Source organism: Lucilia sericata, unplaced genomic scaffold (assembly GCF_015586225.1).
Source record: "Lucilia sericata isolate MDLA Ls3-8-SP2 unplaced genomic scaffold, ASM1558622v1 Contig000096F_arrow, whole genome shotgun sequence".
NCBI lineage: Eukaryota > Metazoa > Arthropoda > Insecta > Diptera > Calliphoridae > Lucilia > Lucilia sericata.
This window is the reverse complement of record NW_023994128.1, coordinates 568,698-595,559: the sequence shown is the minus strand read 5'-3', so window position 1 is coordinate 595,559 and position 26,862 is coordinate 568,698. Positions and strand designations below refer to the sequence as shown.

The 26,862-nt window shown below is 28.4% G+C and overlaps 1 protein-coding gene across 1 annotated transcript in view; it reads right to left on the bottom strand.

Moving 5' to 3' along the window:
* LOC119599903 (probable serine/threonine-protein kinase DDB_G0282963) overlaps nucleotides 1-26,862 on the bottom strand; it is a 338,233-nt gene that overhangs the window by 50,039 nt on the left and 261,332 nt on the right. Inside the window, exons 10-11 of the mRNA XM_037949845.1 lie at nucleotides 11,235-11,359; nucleotides 3,717-3,795 (exon numbers count right to left, since the gene is read on the bottom strand). Coding sequence (XP_037805773.1) covers nucleotides 3,717-3,795; nucleotides 11,235-11,359 — 204 coding nt within the window. The remainder of the gene's footprint in view (nucleotides 1-3,716; nucleotides 3,796-11,234; nucleotides 11,360-26,862) is intronic.

Sequence of the window (26,862 nt, the reverse complement as noted above, 5' to 3'; positions counted from 1 at the left end):
TAATTCATTTCCACATATTATTTTAATATTTTCTTCAAAGTTTTAATGTACAAATTTCATCATTCTACGTCTCAAGTTTTTCTTTTGTATTGTATATACAGATGGATATGTGTGAGTGTGTCTGAAGTATTTTATTAAGTACACATATAAAATGACGTTTTCAATAGTAAGTAAACACAACGTCTGCTACATACCCTGCAGTACCTATCAATAAGAACTACAGTATATATTTATCAGATCATTTATTTTAAGATACAGTCATACCTCACTTCGATGACAAACGGACGATTCACTATGCATTAGTTTAGTTATAAAAACACTTAATTAGCAGGGCTTCAAAACAAATACTTCAAAACAATGATGAAGTAGTTAGACATTTGCATAGATGGTATTCGTGACAGTTTGTAAAACTGTTGGGTATATGCATACATACTTCCATATACATACATACATACATATGTATATATGTACAAGGAATACAAGAGAAAGCTGATATAAGTATGAATATTTAATTATATATTTCCATTTTTTAATATTTTGCTTTCGTTTTCCTTACTTTTTTTTTGATAACAAGCCAATTTCACTGGTAAACATTTTTATATGTTAAGGGAATTTAATTAACAATATAAATTTGTATTTAATGCAAATAAATTCGTATATTTTCGTTAAGAGAGGAAATATGAAATTATGATTTGTAATATACTGCAGCTGCTGAATGCCAGAGCAATTGTACTAAATAATTTAATAACCTGCATATATTTTATGAGGACACTGAGAGTAAATATAAAATATTAATATTATTGAATGCATTATTTTTATGATTTTAATAATATGGATCACTAACATAGTTCAGTAGAAAAACAAAGAATAAATATTTTATGTATGTTCTAATTATTTTTGATTATCATATAAATGCATTTGACCAACTATAGCTCTCTTATATTATTATTTATTTAATTACTTATTTACTACTAATGTTTGTTTGTTTTTTTTAGTTGACCCAATAATATGAATAAAAACAAAAGTAAGACAAAAAAGGCGAATTGATAATCTGGAAGTAATTTCACTACTGAATAATTTCTTAAAATATTATTGGATTGGTGAAACAAATTTAAATTTTAAACATTATACCGTTAGTCTCTTTCCGATCATTCATTTCATTTAATCTGTGATCATTCTTATTTCCCAGAAAAAACATTTATCTTGGAAAGTAGAAGATATAAGGCCAAAATAACGATAATCTGTTATAACTTTTATTTCCCTCTAAAAATGGATTTTTTTTTTGAAAACATAAATGTCCCTTTATCTGGGAAACTAGAAAAGATACAATCTGTGATCACTTTTATTTTCCACCAACAATCGATTTTTCGAGTGAAAACATAAAAGTCCTTTTATAAAGAAAACTAGAAGAGATAGGACCAAAACAACGCTAATCTGTGATTAATTTTATTTCGTAAAAAAAATTTTTTTTTTTGAGTAAAAACATTTATCCATTTCTTATCCATTCCATTCTTATTTCCCAGAAAAAAACATTTATCTTGGAAAGCAGAAGATATAAGGCCAAAATAACGATAATCTGTAATAACATTTATTTCCCTTTAAAAATGGATTTTTTATTGAAAACATAAAAGTCCCTTTATCTGGGAAACTAGAAAAGATACAATTTGTGATCGCTTTTATTTTCAACCAACAATCGTTTTTTCAAGTGAAAACATAAAAGTCCTTTTATAAAGAAAACTAGAAGAGATAGGACCAAAACAACGCTAATCTGTGATTAATTTTATTTCGTAAAAAAAATTTTTTTTTTTGAGTAAAAACATTTATCCATTTCTTATCCATTCCATTCTTATTTCCCAGAAAAAAACATTTATCTTGGAAAGCAGAAGATATAAGGCCAAAATAACGATAATCTGTAATAACATTTATTTCCCTTTAAAATGGATTTTTTATTGAAAACTTAAAAGTCCCTTTATCTGGGAAACTAGAAAAGATACAATTTGTGATCGCTTTTATTTTCAACCAACAATCGTTTTTTCAAGTGAAAACATAAAAGTCCTTTTATAAAGAAAACTAGAAGAGATAGGACCAAAACAACGCTAATCTGTGATTAATTTTATTTCGTAAAAAAAAAATTTTTTTAGTAAAAACATTTATCCATTTATCTTGGTAATAAGAAGAGAAGGGGAAAACAATGATCTTCAAAATTGTCTGCCATAGTTTAATTTATATATAAACTATGTAATCCAATTTTTATGTTATAGAACTACACTGTTTACTATCAAAGTAAATAACTTTTTCCCACACCAATACATAAGAATTTTTAATAAAGCGGAATTAATAATGCACGTTCAATGAATAATTCCCTTTAAAGAAAATGGAAATAATAATTCAATTAAATTAAAGCATTAAGTAAAGGAAATTTAAGATAATAGTGTAATATAATATAATTGTTCCGTAATTAAGTTTTAATTATAAGAAAAAAGAAGTTTATTTTATTAAAAATAAATTTTGTGTTATATCACAAATTTAAGATAATAAATATACGTATATAAATTTACTTATGATCAATTTTGGACCGATCCTCCTAAGAATTTACAAAGATTTGGTTTTAATAAAACTTGTTATATCGAATATCTTATCAATGCCTTATATGAAGACTTTTATCCAGTATGACCCCATGCTCATAACATTTGACAGAAAGATTTTTGATCGTATAAAACTAATTCATGACGAATTTTAATTCAGGGAATTTTTAAGCCAATTTAAGCATTTAATGACATACTATGAGAAAGGCCATTTATATGGTCAATTATGGATAGATCCTCAAAAAATTCGACAGCTAGAATTATGTTCATATAAAACTTGTTTATGTCGAATTTCGTTGCTTTACTATAATTTTGAAGAAGTTGTTTATGTCGAATTTCATTGCTGTTCTTTAATGTTGAAGCAGGTTATAGTTATGAACGTTAAAGCCATTTTATGAGAGAAACCTTATATGGGGGAAGAATCAATCAATCAATCTCTTAACATTTGGCAGAGAGATTTTAGTTTCTATAAAACATGTTTGTGTCAATTACAATTTTAGGGTCAATTATGAACCGATCCTCATAAAATTTGGCATAGAGTTTTAAGTTCCTCTAAAACTTGTTTATGTTGACTTTCGTTGATTTACTGTAATTTTGAGGCAAGTTATGGTCTCTAAAGTTATTTTTTAAGAGGAACCTTATATGGGGGTAGGGTCAATTATGGGCCGATCTGAATAAAATTTGGCAGAAAGCTTTCGGATTCCCTAAAACTTGTTTATTTCGAAGTTTGTTGCTTTGCTATAATTTTGAAGCAAATTATGAGCGTTATAGTCGTTGAAAGGTACCTTATATGGGGGGTAGGCCCAATTATGGACCAATCTCCATAAAATTTGGGAGAGAGATTTTGGTTCATATAAAACTTCTTTATGTGGAATTTTATGGACATGCTGGGCTATGCGAAAACATGGACGGATTTGGCCCATTTCCAATACTAAACAAACTGCATCAATAGTAGATATTTATGAAAAATTTTAGCTTCTTAGCTCTTCTCGTTCAGACTCTATCGTGCCAACAGACGGACATGGGTCTATGATGATTATTTCGATGTGTTACAAACGTAATGACAAAAACAATATACGCCTCATCTTTTTTTAAGGTGGGTATAACAAACTTATAATCAATAAAACTTACCGCATTGGTTTCATTAATGCTTTAACCTCATTTTGATATTCAATCATTAGTTTGAGCTGTGTGCCGCCTTCCTTTTGTACTGAAAATATAAAAATTATAATTAAAAATGGTGATTAAAGAAGGTATCTTTATGCTATTTCATAAAGATTTTAATATTTATGAATACGATTGAATATGGAGCCAAATATAGCCCGATTTCACCAAGTAACTAGCTGTTATTAGCTATTTTTTTATTTCTTAAAAAAATGCGCCTACTTTTTTGTCTAACATTTTTAAAGAGACAATAATCATACATCAATTTGCATTTACATCATTGGCGGTCAAACATGCCCCTGCGGGCATTGTGTTATTCTCACTCATACACATGCAATACGAATGTTCTCAGCAACAAAACAAACTATACACAAAACAAAAACAATTTAATTTAGTTGCTCTCTTTATGAAATGATACACAGAGAATATTTTCAAAAGCCGTTACAAATAAATGTTTGTATAAATACTTTTGATAGATAGATTTATTATGTAAATAATTATTTACAATTATATTTGTATTGTCATTTATTCAACGGTTAATCATTTGAACACTTATAGACCAACATACATACATATCTACATAAATACATCAACTTATGCATTAATACATTCTTACATCAATATATGCATCAATACATCGTTTCGTCAATACATACATATATCGATGTATACATTCCCTCTGTTTTTCATTTATAATACAAATAATATGAATAACACAAATAAGTACAAACATAATTTTTTTCAGTGCAAAGCACACATATTTTCATTTATATTCTCTTTCATATTTTACACTACACATATGCATTTTAAAAATTCTCTTTCTGGCCACCAATGATTTACATACATCAACAATTCCACCCAAATATTTTTAATATTTTCGTGGACAGAGCGACATACATAGTCTAATCGATTCAGATAATAAATCTAAGCTGGTACTTTATATTGCGTATATGCCTAGGTTATCTACACATAATATCGAAATGTTTAAATGTAAGTATTATCCTGAAAAGTACAAAAAAAAAACAATTTATGTATTTTTATAATGAATAACACACAAATTATGTAAAACATTTAATAAAATAAGAGATTTAATTATATTTGAATAAATACTAAACAAGAAAAAAAAAAGTCAGCACATGGTTAGAGTTCTCTTTATAATTCAAGGTTTATGCATAAATGTTGACTTTGTAAGAAATATAATATGTATGTATTCATTCAAATTATGTTTATTAAAATTCCATTTTGTTGCTTTGAATGCTTAAGGATTCATTTAAATGTTAAAAGAATTAATATTACAACAAACAAAGGGGAACGTAAATTAAATTTTTATTTATGTATGCGGCTTAAGTCTATTACCATGGTAATGTATATAATGAAAACCTTTGATTGAATAAATAATTTTATGAATTTACTACATGGATAAAAAACAAACATACATATCTCATTATACCCTGCAAATTTTGCATATTAATGCACAAAATGTAAATCGGACATGACTAACCATACATTAACATTGTACATACATAAATATGGGGAATTTCGTGTCAAGTGACCCAATTTTAAAAATCAATGTCTTCCGAACTGCCGGACTTAGAGAGGGTCAAATGTGGACATTTTGGCCATACAGGGTCAAATGTCCTTTGACCCCCTCTAAGTCCGGCAGTTCTTGACCGATAGAGCTGAAAATTTGTGTCTAACATACTACGAAATTGCCCATATGTAGGTCGAATTCTATAGAAGTTTCATACATACATATGTATGCATTTATCTTATATTTAGTAACTTTTGTTTAAATAAAAACAAAAACATAATAGTTATAATAACAATTATTATAGTAATTACAAATTTACTAAGAATTATCGTAAAAGTTTGTCATTTAAAAAGTTTTGTAAAATATTTACACTTGAGGGTGTTAGTGGAAGTGTGCATATCCTTATACTATAATAGCTGTATACATAAAAATTTCTTATTATATATTTCAATCACACAATAGTTAAATGTTAAACTAGCGTACCCTAGGTACTTCGCTACTCTAGTAAGATTTGGATTAATATTTATAGAAAATTTTAAAATTTTCAGCTGCATTTATTATTAATTTCATATATTCTGGTTCCATATTAAAGATAAATTTAAAAGGACCTTTTGATGAATGAAAAATAAAGAACATCTTATGGATAATCATTCAGTAAAAAGTTGTATATTTCTATCTTCAATATGTATTATAGAAAATTCAAAAAGTATATTATACCCTACACCAGTGTGTATGTTAGTGTTTTACCTTAACTCCGAGATATTAAATATAAGTGAATTTTGGCCTTCAAGTGATTTTCCGAAGAGCAGTTTGTAATATGGACCGATCATTACGAAAATCGGTAGTATAATTAAGACGTATATAAAAGCACGTTATGCCTATTTTTGTAGAGATGCTAGAACATTTAACATAATTATGAGCTCAAAAGCCCTATTCGGGGGTACGAAATAATGGCGAAATAATAGACCAAATGTTCCAAATTTCATCAAATTATCTCGAAAATTACGACCAGTAGTGTGCGCACAAGGTTTACATGGACACAAAGACGGACAGACAGAAAGACAGACAGACAGACAGACATATATAGCTAAATCGACTCAGAAAGTGTTCTGAGCTGATTGGTATACTTTAAGGTTGGTGTAGAACCAATATTTTTGTGTGTTACAAACTTCAGCATGAACGCATAATACCTGCCTACTATAGTCGTGTAGAGTATAAAAAGTACCAAAAATTATACATATATATATGAAGTAACCAATGATAAGTAGCCACTAGTAACTTTAAACAAAGTATACAAGTAGAACAAATTTTTATATGGTATCACCCATAACAATTTTAATCCAAATAAAACTTAAATAAAATAAATAATCTTAAAACAACACTTCCGTTGAAAAAATCATACAATAGTTATAAATGACAGTAAAATTGCCAAAATAAAAAAAAAACAAAAATATTTATTTATTTATTTCGCTTCAACTAAAAAAAATACATACACAAACCAAATTCATTAACTTAAAACAAATATTTATATTTGAAATAGTTTTATGTTTTGTTAAAAGTAAATATTATTCAAGTTAGGAAAAAGAATTTTCTATAATGTGACTACCCAACAAAATTATTTTCATCGCATCGTGAAATACTGGATTTGAAGTCATTATTATATCACTGAAGGTCAGTACATACTTTCTACATAATGTCTACAAAAGCTTTCTCAGCAACTCAGGATGTAACAATAAGTTATGTACAAGTATATCAAGTGAATATAGATGTTTTTGTTGAAACTAGTTTTAATATTATTTAAAAAGTATAAAAATTGTTTGCTGGGTATATATGTTTAAAAACTGTGGTAAAGTTGTATTAGTTTTAAAAGCATATCAACTTTCAGGACGAAGTTACGTCAAACTGGTTCAGTTTAGTTTATAGTACACAGAATTTTGTATACCCTACAACACTATAGTGGGAGAGGTATTATGCACTTCTGATATGATTACACTGTACAAAAATGATTTTACCCATTATGGGTCGATCAAGACACCTAAATGAAAAACATTAAAAATTATTTGAATCAGTTCATTATTTCACTTAGACTTCTTGGTGTTAGCAGGTCGAGAAGCCTCCTCAAAATTATCAAGTCATACTAACGTATGATGGTACGAATTCTAAGTGGACACATAAGATTATGGGCAAAGAATTATTTGACGTGCAGATTCAAACAAATGTAGATCATGTAGAGATGAAAAAGTGAAACTCTGGGACACTTTCTTTGTCATTTTATTTCGTCGAAATCATATCCATACGTATTAGGAGTAATATTATTCCGGATATAGAATCCTTCACGGACACTGATTGGAAACTAAGTTGCTAAACATTACTGCTTAGAATTTTCGCATCTGACGCCCGAAGGAAGAGATTCGTTGTCGCAACAAATTGTTTTCTTCTAAATAATACGAATTCGTATCATAGTCATATCTTCTTGCTTGTAGGAATTAACAAACAAGGTTAAATTTACTACTTATAGTTGTAACAATATAAATTGTGCGATCCAATTGTACAATACATACATATTACATACATAAATGACTGACTGTATGAGCTGATAGTAGCCCTGTCCTTAAAAAAGGGAAAATTTCTTTATATATATAGATCTTATTTAATTCTCTACAACTTGAAAATAACAACTTTCTAAAACTCCAGAACTCGATCTCATTAATTGCTCTCTCACTAAATTTTACATATGTGTATGTGTATAAAGAGACCCTTTCGATATCAGTTATCTTTATAAGAACATGTCTAGTTTACAAAAATAAATGTGTCTGCAAAAAAACATATAAATACACTTCCAGAAATCCATGTATGTATTCATGTTCACAACAAAAGAACAAACTTTTTTGAAAAACACATATACATATTTTTACCCTACACAATTATGGAGGGAAGATTGGCATTTGTAACGTGTAGCCTTTACTGACTGAATATTAAAAAATATTTTTTAAATCAAAATGTTCAACTTTTCGTCTTCTTTTATACCAAACTAGAAAAGTACTATTTAAAGAAGGAAAAGGAATCAAAAATTTGATATTTCTGTTTTGTATATTATAGAAAATTCAAAAAATTTAATTTGATGAACGAAAAAGTCCCTTTCATTAGATTCTCGTTTAATCAGGTCCCTACATGTTAAATTTTATATTTCTATGTTCAATATGGTAAAATTTAAAAAAAAAATACCATCTGTAAAACGAAAAAAAATAATAAATTCTCATTTAATAAGGACCGTGTGTCATGCGTTCCGTTTCCCCATTAAAGAGAATCCAAAAGGTACCATTTGAAGAATGGAAAAGAGTCCCCATTTACAGATTATTTTGATTCATATTATAGAACATACAAAGAATATCATTTGAAGAAAGAAAAAGTTCCAAAAGTAGAATAAATTTTGACTTTGTGGAAAGTTCTATTAAAATAGTACCATTTTCACTCTTTTCGCCTAGGAACACACTTTTTCGAGAATTAAGTTTACAAAAAATAAATAAAACTCATAGATAAAACTCAAACGATTCAAATCTGCATTCATTTGTTCCACAACATTTTTGTTTTAAAAAAGTACCAAACAATTTTCTCGAATTTGGTCCTATATAGGCCTTAGTAACCAAATTCCAAAATAATATACCAATAGCTTATTTTGTGTGAGTAAATTAAGTATTTTTTTTTTAATTTTATGAAAATTGACTCAATGAGTTTGAATAAATTTAAATTTCCCGTTTTTCCCTTTTTTTGGTACTTTTTTCCCCAGTGAAATAGCAAACATTTTGTTTTAATAAATATTACAGAGTTAGTCCGTAATTTAATAGGAATACTTCAATAAATCGAAAAAGTTTTCTGAATGTGCTAAAATAAGTACCATAAATACAGTTTTCTCCCTTTTACACAAAAAAAAGGACTGAATTTTTAAAAATACAAAACAGGTCCTAATTTTGGGAGACACATATATTAAAAATATATACATAAATGTTATTTTGTTTATTAGTTAAGAAGTTATAAAGGGCCAAAAAGGGTACCAAAATCACCTTTGTTACACATTTTTACCTCTTAAAAGTACGAAGTAGGTACAGGTGCATTTAAAATTTTTCTTGTATCACTAATATTGTGTAAGATAATTAAGAAAACCTGTTTTACCCGTTTTTTCCTCTTTTTACCCCTAAATGTACAAATGCCAAAAATCCCTCCTTAGTGTATCTACATAAGCACATCTACTGTCAAAATTTCATGATTATAGGTTCAGACTTTTGGGCTGTGCGATGATGAATTAGTCAGTTAGTAACGCTTCTCTTTTATATATATAGGAGATAATCAAGAAAACCTGCTTTACCCGTTTTTCTTTTTCATGATTCTAGGTTCAGCCCTTTGGGCTGTGCGATGATGAATAAGTCAGTCAGTAACGCTACTCTTTTATGTATATATAGAAGATAATCAAGAAAACCTGCTTTACCCGTTTTTTTTCCTTTTTATCCCCAAATATAAAAATATGCAAATATCCAAAAAGACATCTAATGTCAAAATTTCATGACTCCAGGTTTAGCCGTTTGGACTGTGCGATAATGAATCAGTCAGTCAGTAACGTTACTCTTTTATACATATAAGAAGATGAAAGGTTTTAAGAATATATTTCTTTATATAAACAAATTACTTATATAAAATCCGAAATATATTCAAAATAGTGGAAAAAATCGGATTTTTATATGATTTGAATTTCTGATAGCAAACTTATCATGCTTTCGATAAGCCTGATAGAATTTGGTTGATTATTAAACATTTTGATCCTAAAGATATCTGTGATCTTCAGGAAATTATTTTCAACTAACTAAACGTCAAAAAACAAACGAAGAGAGAGATGAACATCGCTTGATCGACAATGCCGCCCATAAGCAATCAGAATTTCTGAATATGGGATTTCCATATAACAGTCTCTTGTTAATAAAGGGTAAAAAAGTCGCATTGTAATATTCAATTCTGTCCTTTTTGAAATTGCTAATATTAGAAAAAATTTACCATGAAATTAATATTTTTGTCTTTCTGAATCACAGTCTACGATATGGGTTAATTTACATATGATCCTATATATAACAAACTTCCACCTGTAAGGTAACATTTAGTTGAACATGCTCGATTATAACTTTTTACTTATTTCATTTTTGTTGTTATTAGTTATTTTTTTATAATTTTTCCTGTGTATGAAAAATTATGCATGTAAATCAAAACTTTACAAAACATAAACAAGTAAATAAACCAAAAAAATATATGAATACATAAATATGTAAGTATATGTATGTATGAATAAAAATAAAAGTTATACAAACATAAAAATATACTTAAAAAGATTTGTTTTGTTGTTGGTAGAATATGGAAAAGTTTTTTATTCCAACATACACACATACATACTACCATACATCTACATTAAAATGTGTACTTTAAGTTTGGTTAAGTTATTATTTAAATGATAGTTTTTGTTTGTATTTTTTAGTATATTTTCCCCGCAGTTCGGTGTGTTTGTGTGTTCAGATATAAACTAATAATTTAAATTCACATCTTCTTAAAATGAACTATGTTAGCTAATATGATCTAAAAGGAAGTTTTTAATATAAATGAATGTGCCTCCTTATTAAACTGCTGGGTTTTTGTATACATGTGTTTCTGCATACACTAGTTATTGTGTGTTATTTTGTTTATTTTATCAAGTCTTCTGGTAGAATAACGTATCATTCTTTTTACGATAATATTTTTATAACGAATTTTTAATATTTTTAATAACAATAAAAATTATGAAAAACTTTGAAAAATTGTGAAATCAAAAAATAATATTTTTAAGTATCATTTAAGTAGAAAAAAAATGTCAATAAAGAAATTGTTTATTTTGGAAATATTATAAATTTAAAATATATATAGTATAGTCTTCTACTTACCAACATGTTTGATGGGTAATTTATGCATATCTTCGAGTAAAGCATCGACCAATGTATCATTTTCACCATACAATTCGTGTTTTGAGATTCTTAATTGGAATTTTTCTAAGTTTGTTGCATTTTTGCTGTAACGGAAGAAAAAAAATTATATAAAATTTTTAGAAAATATAGTTTTTAATAGTTAAATTTATATTTTATACAATTTGTTTAATGTAAGATTTATTAAAGCACTTTAGCCACCGCACATTTATTTGCCATAATAAAAATCTTTATAACGTATAATTAATATTTAATACTGTGTCTGGAGATAATCTTACTAATACGTTCATAAAATACAAACATTTTGGAGTGACACCGTTTGTAATATGTTCTCACCAATAATGAAAGTTTAGTTTATTCTTAAATAACGTTTCTCCAAATTTTTTGTACTGGAGTCAATATTTGAAAAAAAATACTTTTAAGGTTTTTATTAAATATGTTTCTTTTTTATCCTTCGATCTGCAGTAAGTTTTATAAAAATATTCAAACTGAACTGAATTAAATTTATCAACAAAAAATTAGTTCCTATATTCAAAGGCTTTACTGTATTATATTTATAAAACAATAAAGCTTTATTACACAAAAAAAAAAAATCATAAAAAATGTATAAAATAATAAATAGTACACGTACGTACGTTTTTATTTTAACGTATGAGTAATATTTAATCAATATTACTCATACTCCATGAGTAAGGGTTTTTTGATGTAATTTTCTTACAGTATATAAAAAAGTTATTTTATGAAAAATGGAAAATAGAAATATATATTATTATAAATGGTTTATTTTTTAATTAAGTGTTTCTTTTTTTTAATAAAAAATTTGATTGAATGGCGGGCAACTCTTATACTGTATTACATCAATTCATCTATAACAAAAAAAGTACAATCGGAATTGAAGATCAGAACGATATAAATGTAACGTAGACATAGCTAGTTAATTTTTGAGTTGAGTAATAAACAACAATGTTTTAAAAGTGGTTTCTTCGTGTCTCTTCTGAAAATAACGCATTTAATATAAAAGTATTAAATTCATGCTGTATATGGGCAAGTGACCTAACTCAAAATATCGATTTTAATAAAATTTCCACCAAGGTTAGTACTATTGGATAGAATGCCAGATACAAATTTTCAGCTCTATAGGTCAAGAACTGACGGACTTATTTTTTTTGGACCAGCACTCAGAGTATGACCCTTAATTATGCGAAGCGTTGTGTTGAAACTAGGAAAATAGGTTGTGGGAAGGAGAATAGAGGGAGTAGTGTTTGTGGACATTTGATTTAAATCTTTTTATATCGAAAGTGGCAGGGAATACCTCTGCAGGAAGTTTATTCCACATACGAACAGTGCGGCTGAAGAATGAACTTTCCCTGTAATGTGTTGTGCGGTCCACTGGCCAATCTACCACAAATGGGTGTGCTCTTGAAGAAAGACGTGTGTTACGCAAGAATATACGGGTATCGGGAACAAGTTCCCTAATTTCAAAGGAACACATTCCATTGTAGTATCGATAGAACAGTGAAATACACCCCACGTTGCGACGGTGCTCCAGTGAATCAATAGAGTTGGATACCCTACTGTCACCGATAAGTACCTTTGCCCTATCCTGTACGCGGTCGAGTAGCTCCAAATAGACTTTGAAGCTCCGGCCCATACATGAGAGTTGTATTCCATTTTCGGTCGGATATAAGTGGTGTAAATAGTAAGAAGATCAGATGGAGTGAGGTATGTCTTACACTGTTTCAAAAAACCGAGACACTTAAATGCTTCTTTCGACACTTGAAAAATTTGTTTAGTCCAGCGGACATCGCACTAAATTTTCATGCCCAGAACATCAAGTGTTTCTGATTCCTTAATATTTACACCAGCCAAATTATTCAAATGAGTGTAACTTTTCACCTATTGGTACTGGCAAAAATTATCCAAAGGAGATCAGATAGCTATTTCTTCATTGGTAGAACCTTGCTGGAAATTTCTGCTTGATTCAAATCGGAAGACACCGCTTTTAAAAGTTGGGTCACTTGACACAAAATTGCACATATTCTAATTTCTAAATTTTCGATTCTAAAACGCATAATAGAAAGCATTTCATCAGTCGAGAAGAACTAATATGATGCGAAAATTTATATTTTCAATAAATTTTTAATATTTTTATTTTAAATCTACAATTTAAATAGACTGTTTGAAATTCGTTTTTCGCCAACAATTTCATTTCAGCTATTAAATTTTGTCTAGCCAAAAGTCAACATTTATACACACACTGCTAAATAGAAATAAAAATATAATATTTATTTTTTTTCTTTGCATCCGTCATAGAGTCTTGTTCTGTGTTTTTGCATGACATTTTTCATCACGATAATGCAGTAAAACAAAAAACTTTATACTTTTATAATTCTTCTTTTTTTTTTTTTTTTGCTCCTAATGTTTTTAGCATTTCTTTTGACACTGGCATAAAACAGTTTATTTTAAATTAAGAGAGCATTTACATCAGCGCCCCAGTGTACGTTTATAGTTTCATAGAATCGTAAAGCTTTTGTTTAACTCATAAAGCCCGTATTCAATTCTGTTGATTTTTTATAGAATTTCTTTTTTTTTTTGTATATATATATTTTTTTCATTTAGTCATTCATTTATTCACTGACTCTGGTTTAAGTTGTCAATGACTGGCAAACATTTGTAAGTTATAATATAGAAATGAAACAAATTTCAAATAAAATGATTTTATTTACTTGGGTCTGAGTACAGACTTTCCCCTGCCTCTATTAATTTTTTCCTGTACAATTTTTTTTTTAGGTTTTATCCCATTTTGAAAAGAAATATGAAACCATCACCCAGTATGAAGCGACATGAGTATTTATGATTACAATGGTCCTGGAATTTCAAATGAAGTTAAACACAAGAAACAAAAGGAAAGCGACAAAAAAGAACAATGATGAAAAACAGCAACGATGACAACTTCCTGCAGTAAAGTTGGCAGTGGAGTCAAAGAAATATATTAAAATAAAAAAATGGTTGGTAGTAACATTTATACAAAAAATTTTTAAGCAGACTACATAAAATTACTTCTACTTTTTGCCACCTTAAGTAAGTATTCTAAATTTATCAATGCATTTGCTTAATATTTAAGTAAAAAGCTAACTTGCGATTTTAAATACTTCCTTCAAGCTTTATTTTTTATTCAAATTTAAATATATAACTTTTACGACTTTTAACTATTAATTGTATTTATGTGTGTTAAGGATTACTAACACCTAACTATTCCGGCTGGGTTTTATAGTCATGAAACCAATATCAAAGAAACATTTACCTTGGCTTAAAAACTGGCATTAAGATATAGGTAGGTAGGTCGATAGAAGGATGTATACTACATCAAATCCGAAGAAATACACCTAGGCCACTATCGGGCCTGTTGTGCGCTCCTTATCATGAAAAAAAAACTGAAAGAATTATTTTTCAGTGTTCAGAAACTCAGTTTCCTGAACGTAATTCCTAAGAATCTTATAATCAGTGTTAGTCAGGAATGTTATTTCCGGAATAACATCACTTCCAAGATACTTGGATCTAACTTCGACGAATGCCTGGCAGTGGCAAAGAAAGTGCTCCAGAGTTTCACTGTCCTCTCCACATGCTCTACATTTGTCTGAATCCGCACGTCCAATTTTGCATAGATGTGCTCGTAGTCCTGTGTGTCCACTCAGAATACGTACGATCATACTAATTTCAGACTTGCTCATTTTGAGGAGATTTTTCGTCTTGCTCTCATCAGGGTCACCCCATAGGATCTTCGTGGTTCTACCCACTGTTTCATTATTCCAAGAGGCCTTATGGGATTCTCTCACCCATATTTTTAGTTCAGCTTTTGTTGCGTCGAATGGTTTTGCGTTTGTCAGGTTAACTGCCTCGAGCTCCCTTCCCTTTAAAGCTATTACATTCGCCCTTTCGTTACCAACTACTCCCGAGTGAGCTGGTACCCATATGATGTGAACCTTACCTCTGGGCATTAAGACATACAATTTTGGATTTTTTTTTAATTTGGCTTGATCAGGACGATTTAAATAACATGAAAAATTTACTTTTAGGGTACATCAAATTCGTCTACTGAAGAACAAAAATATAAAATTTTTCATCTTTTTGCTTCATGCGTGACAGTTTATATTTTATGTTCAGGAAATGATGATTTTCATCATTTTTGTACGTTTCTTTATATTCATACTACACAGTTTTTACAACTAACTCCTTTTGCTCTTTTACTGTAAGAGTAAACAAAAAATAAAAGAAATATGAATAGACAATGTAAAAAGTGTCATACATATTATATTAGGGTGGTAGAGATAACGGGCCGATTTGAACCATTTTCAATAGACTTCATTCACAGGCCGAAAAACCTTTTTATCCTTTCACCTAGCCTATGAAATAATGACCTCAGAAAAAAATTTCCAGAAAAGATATCTTAGAAAGAACTATACTTTAACTTTCGGTGGGAACAGCAGTATCTTGTTTCTTCTCTACATAAACATAGCCACCCTAATATGCATACATATAAAATACTAAATATTATGATGAAATATGTTAAACAATGCAGAAGAATAAAAAATATACAGAAGAAAAAAAAAATTAAGACAAAGCGAATAAAAATAAGTTACAGGAACCCCGTAAAAAGGCAAAGGAAGTAAATAGTCTCCTGCATAGTAATAAGTCATGTCCTTATTATACTCTATTGTGTCTTAAGAAGAAAGAAGAAAAAATCGGTAAAAATATACTTACTTACACACACACACAACAATTAAATATACGTTTTATGTTGATGCGAGTATAAGAGCATGTTGGCGACAACAAAATGTAGAGGAAGTGTGGTACAACAAAGGAGCCGGAAGTAAAATCTGAGTCAAATTATTTTATAACTACAATAACTTTATGTTAATTTTATCTAAATACAAAGGGAATTTAGGCGAAATGTTTGGAGATTTTTATTTTTAGTAAAGTAACAAAATAGTGTTTAGAATAATAAGCATCAACGTCAACTAATGACTTTCACACACAAATGTACTATGTATTTCAAAACGGACAAAGCTGAAAAATAAGTGCTTATGTATACAATTATATCTAAGTGATTATTCTCAGCGAAAAAAGAACTTCCAAAAATGAAAAATTAAGTAGTATTTACTTCATCTAAGTACTGAAAAAGACCTGAGCAGTAATTTTAAAACATGTCTTTTTTATACCCTGCACCACCACCAATAATGATTGTGGGTATATGTCATTCCGTGTGTTACAGGAAGAAAATTCGTTTGTATGGAAAATTCGTTAGTATAAGGTCGTATGGAGGAAAAAATATGATGTCAATGTTCCCAACTAAAATTAAAGTTTAATTGATTCTAAAATACAGTTTCTCAAAATTTTTGTCCTGGCGACAATATTTGAAATAAATTTCACATGATACTAAATTTACATATGACAGAAATATGAGAAAATCATAAAAACCTTAAAAAAGAACCTTTTTACCCTTTGATCCACGTCAGGACACAAATTTTGAGAAATGGTATATTAGAATGAACTAAATTTTACTTTCGGCGAAATAGCAACATCTATTTTGGGGCCACCATAATATATACACATATATTCTGCGTCTTTATTAAATTCTGTGTCTATTTAGCTATGCACAGTGGTATAGGAAAAAAAAAAGAGGGAAATAATTCGGTAACTTCTAAACGGTTAATCCGATTTTAATGAAATTTGGTGTGCACAAAGAGGAGGTGTTGTCGAGTTTAGGTTTTGAATTTGGACCTTATAGGCCAACCAGGGGCCCGGCGGGGGGTCCTCAAATTAGGACACCTCGGCTATGTTAAATTTTTAAAACGATCCTATTTCTTCATTTGAGTTCCGATTTAAAAAAAATTTCGTATATAGAATCTCCTCATCGAGCACTATAAAAAATGAAGTCGTAGCAGTAAATTATCTCTTATAGTTTAGGAGATATTCGCATTTGAATATTAAAATTTTAAAATTTTTACCGTCCTTACTTTAGTTTTTTTGATAATAGCAGGTCCAAATATTTCCGATTTTCGCCATTTTTTTTTATTTGCTTAACAACAAGTTTATATACCAAGCAGTGAAAGAATTATGTAAAAATCATGACTGAGTCCAAAGTTATAGGCATTTAAATTTAAAAAATTAAAAAAAGGCGATTTTTTGTCATTTTTTTGGGAAAAAAGTATCTTTTTCTTTTTAAGTTATCTAAAAAGTTTCTAAGAAGATGTATATAGAATTTATACTTTTTGGAAAGCTGACTTTACATAAAATACGATAAATGAAACAAAACCTAAAAATTTTTGATACCGAGGGGACCAGGTCCATCCAAAAAAACCCTATTTTTTATGGAAAATTAAATTTTGAGCAAAAATTCTCAAATCGCATAGTCGATATCAAATTATAGTGACCTGTTTTATATGACCCAATAAGTTCTTAATCATTTTGTAACGGGTTTCGATAACCCCGCCCCTGGTATGGATATAATAGGCAAAAAACTAAAAAATCCCATTTTTGGGATTTTTTAAAACTTTTTTGGGAATTCCGGGATTTCTAATAAGAAAATTCGAAATTTTGATTTAATTTTGGATTTTAAGTAAAAAAATCTACCTAACTGTAAAATTTCATCAAAAAATATTCATAAATAAAATTTTTATTGCAATTTGAAAAATAAGTGACCACATTAAATATGAACATTTTGCAGCCATAATAAATCTGTGTTAAACCAAAGTTGTACATAAACAATTGCTGTTAATATTACTTAAAGTTTTTTATTATTGCAATTTTTATGGGTTAACAAATCACAGGCAGACTAGGCTATTAACATTTTAAATGTTTACCATCAAGTGTATTTTACCATCAAGAATATATGTTGTTGTAACTATAGTATAAAATTGTGGTATGTGTTTAAAATTTAATACTTCCGCACTCAACATCATATTTGAGTCGCTACGAGTAGCAACCATCATTATGGACACTTTTTGCAAAACAACAACAACAACAATGATTACTATGAAAGGATTGTATAACTAGCAAACTAATACTAACAGCAACTATAACAACAACATCATCATTATTATGTTACTCATGTTGAATGTTACTAACACTATTAAACATTAGGCCAAGGATAACAAAACTATTAGGTTTATACTTTCATACATAGCGGAAAAGTTAAAGGGACGTTAAGGGGCTAAAATGAGAAGTAGAAGAGAAATAAAAAACACTAAAATGTTATAAATTATAGTGTTTAGCATTTTAAACGTTTTGAACGACCTATTTTTCATGTTTTAAAATTGCCTCAAGGCCAAGTCTTAACATGCCACAAAAGTTTGTATTGCAGCTGCTCCCTGACTGCTGCCATTGCTATTGCTGATGTTGCTTGGTTGTGTCTCTCTCTCCCTTGCTTTGCCTCTTGGCTGGTTTTCTGTTTAAGCATCAATGTCTTCTTCTATTCGTTTTTTTTACCCCTCGTTTGGTTGTAAACGTTTAGTTTTTTTTTTCTTTAGTTTGCCTCAATTTCCCCTGTAGCTGAATATTTTTGTTTTCACCACCATTACTTTGGGGCATAGAATTACACACACACAAAGGAACATAAAAATGTTTGTTTCAGTTACAGTAAGAGAGTGTCTTTAAAATGTTGATGATGTATGTATGTGTGTAGAGGTACTTGGTTTTTTGTAAGCTACACTACTATTATGGGGAAGGTATTATGATTATGTGTTGATGTTCGTAACGTATGGCACATAGTGTAACTAAATTATCACGAAATCTTTACTAGTGTTTGAAATAATTAAATTCTACGAAAAAGGTATACACTTTCTTAACCTCAAAACAAGACCCCTTTTGACTCCAGCCAGCTTTATTTGATTGAACTATAAAATTTGAAACAATTGTGTTTTATTTATACAAAGACATTAATAACTTATTTCATTATAATCCCTTAATAATTGGAATTATAAGATTAAATTGAATACTAATAATTATATTATGTGCAGAAATTATACTATAACTCCAGTATAAAGCTTTCGTTCGCATATTTTTTTATATCTGAATAGAGTATCATATAGTCAAACTTGACCCAATCTACTTTCTTAGTTGCTTAACGTTGGTAGTTGTGTTGTCGTGACGAGTCTTTTCTATTTTTTTTCTTTTTGCTGCAAAAAGGCTTAAACTAAGAGGCAACAAAAAAAGTGAAAAAATTTACATTCAAATGCTGCATTTGGTGGGATGTGGCTGTTTAAATGGAGGGGAGGATTTGATGCTTCCTGCTGTTTTTCACTAACTCTACTACAATAAAGGGATCTACCTAAAAATAGTTAGTAAAATTCTATAAACTGTTATCAACTAGTGTATGTTGAAAGCTGTTTCTCAGCCCAACCTCGTACAACTTTTACTGTCACTGTCAATGTGCTTGTTGTTATATTTATTTAAGTGTGTTTGTGTGTCTTGGTGTAAAAAAGGACTATTTGTTATAATTTGTACATGTATTTTTTTTGTATTAAATAGTGTTATTTTTCAAGCAATTGCCTGTAAAATAACTCCCTGCTTTCCACTCTCCAAATCACGTCTTAGTATTCCATTTGTCAATTTTACTTGGCTGACTCTTATTTTCATGTTTCTTTCTAAGGTTTTAGTGGTTTTAAAAAATAATTTTTTATGCATTCCTGTGAACATTTTTTTTTTTTTTTTGTGACTAGCATTAAGTTTCTGTCAGCTTTTGAGGTTTTCAATAGCTATTCATCATAAAACCACAGTTTATGCTTAATTATATGCGCAAACACAAAAAGACATAAAAATGACAAACAGAATGTTGAGAAAAATGACAACAGAAAACAAGTAAATGTTATGTTATAATCGACTGTGATGAATCTAATACATACAGTGTAATGGTACACTATTTTTGTTAAATTTTCTAGAGCTCGTTTTTATGACATCAGACGGACCCAGATAAAAATATTTAAAAAGAGTAAAACTCTCTTTTTGGCCCTATGGCGTTTTCAACAGACAGACTTCGCCTTAGGGAAATGTACGACTGATATTTTGATATGTTACACCCGGTATGCCAAATCAAAATGCCTTCCAACTTTTTGCAAAAAAAAAAATAAATAAATAAAAGAAAGGAATTTTTTAAATTTGTGGAAAGTAAAAATTTCAGTGAATCGATTTTTAAAGTTGAATGGAATGTTTTAAATTTAACTAATTTTATATCAAAAGTTTTATATTTATATAGAAACTTTCTTGTAAAATTCAACCTCGAAACATATTTTGAATATATTTTTCGAATTTCTGGATTAATTTTGAGAATTATGGGACTTTAAATACAGAAGTTTTTCTTTTTTTGATCAAGTATTACATTCAGATTCTTTAAAATATCTGTTATAGTGTCTCAAAAAGTGCCAAAAAATGGCGTTTTTTCAGGACACGATATCTCAAATCTCAGCTAGGATGGAGAAAATCTGAGGCCAGATTCGGATTCAGCGTGACTCAATCTTTAAAAAGTATACTTTGGTCTCTGGTTTAAAAATTTGTCGGCCTGTGTTATTTTGCAATTTTTCTAGAGTATTTTTGGTCCACAGAATGATTTTAAGTGGCTTTGAAAGGTATATCATTTTCACTTTTTATAGGTGTCAAAATTTTTGTAATTTTAAGCTTATACAGAAAAATATTTAGACAAATTTTTGGCATTAAGTTTGGTCTATTTCAGAATTTTTTAGATTAGAAAGTAGTATTGCGAGAAAGAAATACAGAAAAAAATTTAATTAATTTAAAGAATCGCTGGTAGAGAATTGAGGCACTTGTCAAAAAAAATATTTATTTATTTTTATACCCTACTATAGTGGGGAGGGTATTATGCATTTGTTCTTATGTTTGTAACATCCAAAAATGTTGGTCTTACACCAAAAGTATACCAATAAGTATACCAAAAGTAATTCTGAGCCGATTTAACTATGTCCGTCCGTCCGTCTGTCTGTCTGTCTCTGTGCCATGTAAAGCTTGTGCGCACGCTACAGGTCGCAGTTTTCAAGATAATTTGATGAACATACTGATGCACATACTCTTCTTTCGACCCAAGGACAAACGCTATTGAAAATGGTTGAAATCGGTATATTATTTCGCCTAGTCCCCGTCCAACCGTACCCCTTGAATATGGATTCTGAGCTCATAATTATGTTAAATGTTCCGGTTTTTGTAATGATTGGGCCTCATTTGACCCTAGCTCCCATATAAACTTTAGAGCTCTAGATTACTTTTGTTTTTACTAATGAAATCTATTTTATTTTAATTTTAACATTGTAAAAAATTATAATCAAAAGGATTAAAATGGAATATTTAAAAATAAACTATGTATTAGGATTTTAAATTTTAAATGAAAATTAAACAAGTTTTAATACAAATTACAGAAAATATAATACATATTAAAAAAAATAAAAAAAGTCACTTAACAAAACATTTATAATAGTGACAAAAATTCTATGAAATATATCAATTTTATTTATTTAGTCTGCTTAAATCCTATAAAAAATAAACGCAGTTTTTTATTATCATTACAACAATGACATTTTTCAAAAATAAAGTAGTACTACGCATCACCTTCTTTAAAACAATTCATTATTTAAAAATATGTGTATATAAATTATGATGGTAAAAAAAAGGATAATCTTTATGCTACTTAAAAAAGAGCTTTTACTAAAAAAAAATGACTAAAACTGAATAATCAGCAAATTTTAATAAGCCTGTCATAATTTTGTAAAGAGCGATGAAAAAATGAATAAATAATCTTTACTAGTGTAAAATGTATTAAATTTTATAACGGGTATATGATAATCAACAGCATAAAGTTGAGCGCAATCCTGCATATATGTACGTACATATTTATATGTACTTAAATGTCGCCCATTTACCTTAAGACTGTTGTAATTCATAAAATTCTGTTATAGAAAACAACTTGGATTTTTCTAATTACTTGATTCCTTAATTACTTGTTGTTCAATCAAGTGATTAAAATTTTATATACTTATGATTCTTATTTAAAAACATAACTTTAAATGTAAACTTAATTATATGAAATATGTATATAAAACTATTGTTATCACATCTTTAAAAAGTGTCAATTTTGAGTTAGCAGATTATTAGAGTAAACAAGTGATATGTATGTATATAAATTGTCTATATATGAATGTATATTAGGTGGCCACGTTTGTATTGAGAAAAAGTAATGTGTCAATGTTTCCAACTAAAACTAAAGTTTAATTGATTCTAAGATACCATTTCTCAAAATTTTTGTCCTGGCGTCAATATTTGCTGAGATGGATCAAAGGCTAAAAAGGTCCTTATTTGAGGTTTTTATGATTTTTTTCATATTTCTTCCAAAGGAAAGATATGAAATATTGATATCATTAGAAAGGTACTTGAGAGACGCATATCAGAAATTCTTGTGTAACAACAAAAGTAATCGAAATTTTCTAATTTTTCGGGAAATTTTCAGATTTTTTACATTTTAACACATTTTAATATAATTCGTTGAAATTAATACTTAATAATCCTCAATAAAATCAACGGAAACGGTTTTTACCGTTTTTCAAAATTCAATCTAGATCGAATTTATAGACCCCTACCGAAACATTGCAAAATAATGTAAATAAAATACAAAACATGTCGAATTTCGAAAAACAGAACAAACTATTTCGGTGAAATTATATCAGGTTTATAATGTAATAATTTCAATTAATTACATTACATAATTCGTTGTAAAAATTTGAAAAATTTCAAAATTTTCCGAAAACTTACGACATTTGAAATAATATTGGTGTTGTATACAAAATTGTGTTATGTCATTGAAATCGTCTTCCAAAGACCTTTCATATGGTTTATTTGCAAGAAATATGATAAAAATCATAAAACCCTTAAAAAAGGACCTTTATAACCATTGATCCAGCTCACCAAATATTGTCGCCAGGACAAACATTTTGAGAAACGGTGTCTTCGGATGAACAAAATTTTCTTTTTCGGTGGGAACATCAGCAACTTCCATTTTGGGGCCACCCTAATGTACATGTATACAGATATACACTCTTTTACCTACACTTTAATGTATGTAAATATAATGAAAAGGACACAAAGTCTAACTGCTATGACTTTGATAGATACACAACGCGCTAAAGGATTAAAGATAAGATAAATAAATACAAAATTTATAAAAATTAATTAAATTCTAAGTTTTTATTGTCAGTTTTTAACTTGTTTTCTTAATTTTTAATATAGTTATTATTTTTTAAGACAATTTGTTATTTCGTTGTTTAAAATCGAAGTTGGCAACGTTTATATATTTTATTTAATAATCTTTATAATATTTAAATAGTACATAATATTTTCTGTGTAAGTATTTAAGGTTACTTTCCCCTTATTTATTCAAATGCGACATTAAACTTAGAATAATGGACCGATTTTAACCATCTTTGTCATTGGGTAAAAAGAAAAGTATGTGCGAAATTTCATCAAATTATCTTGAAAATTGCGACCTGTAGAGTGCGTACAATGTTTACATGGACACACAGACGGACAGACCGACATAGCTAAATCGATTTAGAAATTCTGACCCGATTGGTATACTTTAAGGTGGGTGTAGGACCAATATTTTTGGGTTTTACGAACAACAGCACAAACGCATAATATCCTCCTCACTATAGTGGTGTAAGGTATAATTACATAACCTTACAATATTAACTATGGTCCGATTTTAATTAGCATTGACATAGTAGGTTTCATTTCATAGAAATTTTACATGGTCACATACTAAATAATGTTATCAAAAAACATTCCTTAGTTTGCAAACTTAGAGTATAAATACACCAGCGTTGTCAAGGCTAGAAAAAATATACTAAAATTGCAAAAAAATTTGCAAATAAGATATGCACACATAGAAAAACTGTAACTTACTGACACACACCAACAAAAAAAGATAAGAACCCCACTGCAGAAGTTAAATTTTTTGCATACTTTTTCCTAGAGAACGGCAAAAAAAAAATTAAACAGAATGCAAAATACGAAAAGAAAAAAAAACGAAGAAGGACATATACTTTGCATTATTATTTTACCAAGAAATTCCACAATAAAAAGAGTAGAATAAAAATACATACACATATACATATGTACGTATATATGTACATTAGAGTGTCCAGTGGACAATGTTTTTGTAGAAGCATCACTCAAATTATTTGATCCATTCCACTAAAAATCATTTTATGGACTAAAAGAAATTATGATGATTTATCCCACATTGACCCCAAAAGTATAAAAATTTTGAGACTCATTTCCAAAAAATATAAGATAAGGATTTTTCAATCACTTCTAGGGAACTAAGGATCCTTTCAGAAAATATTTGTATTTCCCATATTCAGTACCTAAATACGCATTATCAAAAATGCTGTTCCCCGGGACACTCTAATATACATACATACAGCCTCTAATATCAACGAAAACCATTATAAGCATGCAGAGTGTATGTGTGTGTCTTCATAAGAAGATCAGAGTGTAAATAGAATAGAAGCCATGGCATTATAATGACGCCGGCTGATTATTATTAATAAAAGTGATAATAACGTTGTCATGTTTTTGGGGTTATGGCTGCTAAACTTTGCATATTTTAGGGGTTTTATATTTTATTAACATGTATGTCATACTTTAAGGAGCTGGATTAATTTCAAAGACAATTTTTTATTCATTTTACTGATAAAAAGGAAGAAAGAAAATTACTATATAGAAAAGAAAACATGAAATTAATAATAATCTACAAAATTGTTAAAAGAACGTAAGGAATTTTTTTTTACTTTTTCAAAAAATGATGAATGAGTTGCTAATTTATTAAAAAAATGAAAAGAATTTCAAATAAAATAAATATTTATATTATTTAAGAAAGAAAATTATTGTTAAGAAAATTGTTTAAGTAACATATTTGCCAAGAATGTTTAAACAGCTGAAAAGTATGCTATAAATTTAAAGAAAATTCATTTTAGATTAAAATTAAAATTTTTGAAGATTCTATTTAACGTATTAGTGTTTAAAAAAAAGCAAATGCTAATGAAGGCTTATAATATAGAGAAATATATATAACATTGATATTTAATTAGCCCTGTAAAGGTTCTATCTTTTCTAGAGGGATATCGCTTAAGAGATGCAATAGTTTTATTTGAGAATCTTCAGATTTCTAAGCACCATAGTTTAGAGTTAGCTCTTTTGGACTAAATAAAAATTATACAAAAAAATTTCCCTTTTAAATAGATGACATCGCACGGACGCATAAATTTTCCACAAATCCCGAAATTAATTTATCACCAACTTTCAGAAACTTATTATGGCATCGTAAAATGATAAATGTTTAGAAAATAGTAACATTATTCTTAACACTCTAAAGCAACCAACAACAGCCACTCGAAAAGAAGTTTTTAATGTCTTTTTGTTGAAAAAGTTGTTAACATATTACAGCTTGTTGTAGCAGTCAGCGACTACTACTGCTACTGCTGCTGCGTCCTCCAACACAATTCATTTTAACAAACAATTTTAATGTTTTCTAACACTTGAACAGATGATGTCCCTGCGTATACATATTGTGGTTGCAACACGAACGAACAAAGACATAATTACAGTTTATGTTTTTATAATGATAAAACTAGTACGTACTACCACAAGTACGTTTCTTCGGTAGAGAATAAGAAGACTTTAATTTAATTTAAAGAGAAAAACACTAAAGAAATAAATGAAATTGCTGTGGAGAAGGAAATTTTAATTATTTCATTTTAATTTAAAGATAACAATTATGTTTGTATTTAGTAAGCCTAAGTATTTAATAATAAGTAAACCTGATGATAGCTCCCTTAAATGAGAGCTATGAACAATTATGAATATATCGTCCAAAACATGCATTAATTGAACTGTTTTAGTAATGATTAAAATTGCTTTAAGTAAGTCGATTGTATTGCAAAAATGTTGGTATCTGTGCAATTGCATATACATATTTTTTTCACAGTTTTTAATGTAAAACGATATTAACTTTATAGCATTTGAGTTAAAAATTATATTTTATATAATTAGATACTAAAAATTAAAGCATTAAAATTAATTCATTTTTTTTTTTCTTCTCGATAAAAACGTGTTATAATGTAATTTGCTACAATTATACAGTAAGAAATAAAAAAAAATATGTTGAAAAATAGCATAAAAATTAAAATCAACTCACCTACTAACATAAAAAAATTCCTGTCATTGAATTTTAAAAAGCTGCGTTGTTATACTCTATATCTACTTTTTTGTATTTATTCCATTTTTGTTAGACTAACATGTCTAAATCTACTGTATACACGCTGGATTAATGTTACTTACATACCAGCAGTTTTGTAAGGATCCTATGCATCCTTTTATGATATGATAATTTTGTCAAAAAATTTTTTACTACTTGGATAATATTTAATGGGGGTTTATATATTACATAAAATTATTAATTACTCGGTCAATTACAATTACTATTAATGTTTAATTGAGCAATATACCGATTACAATCACTTGTTATTAA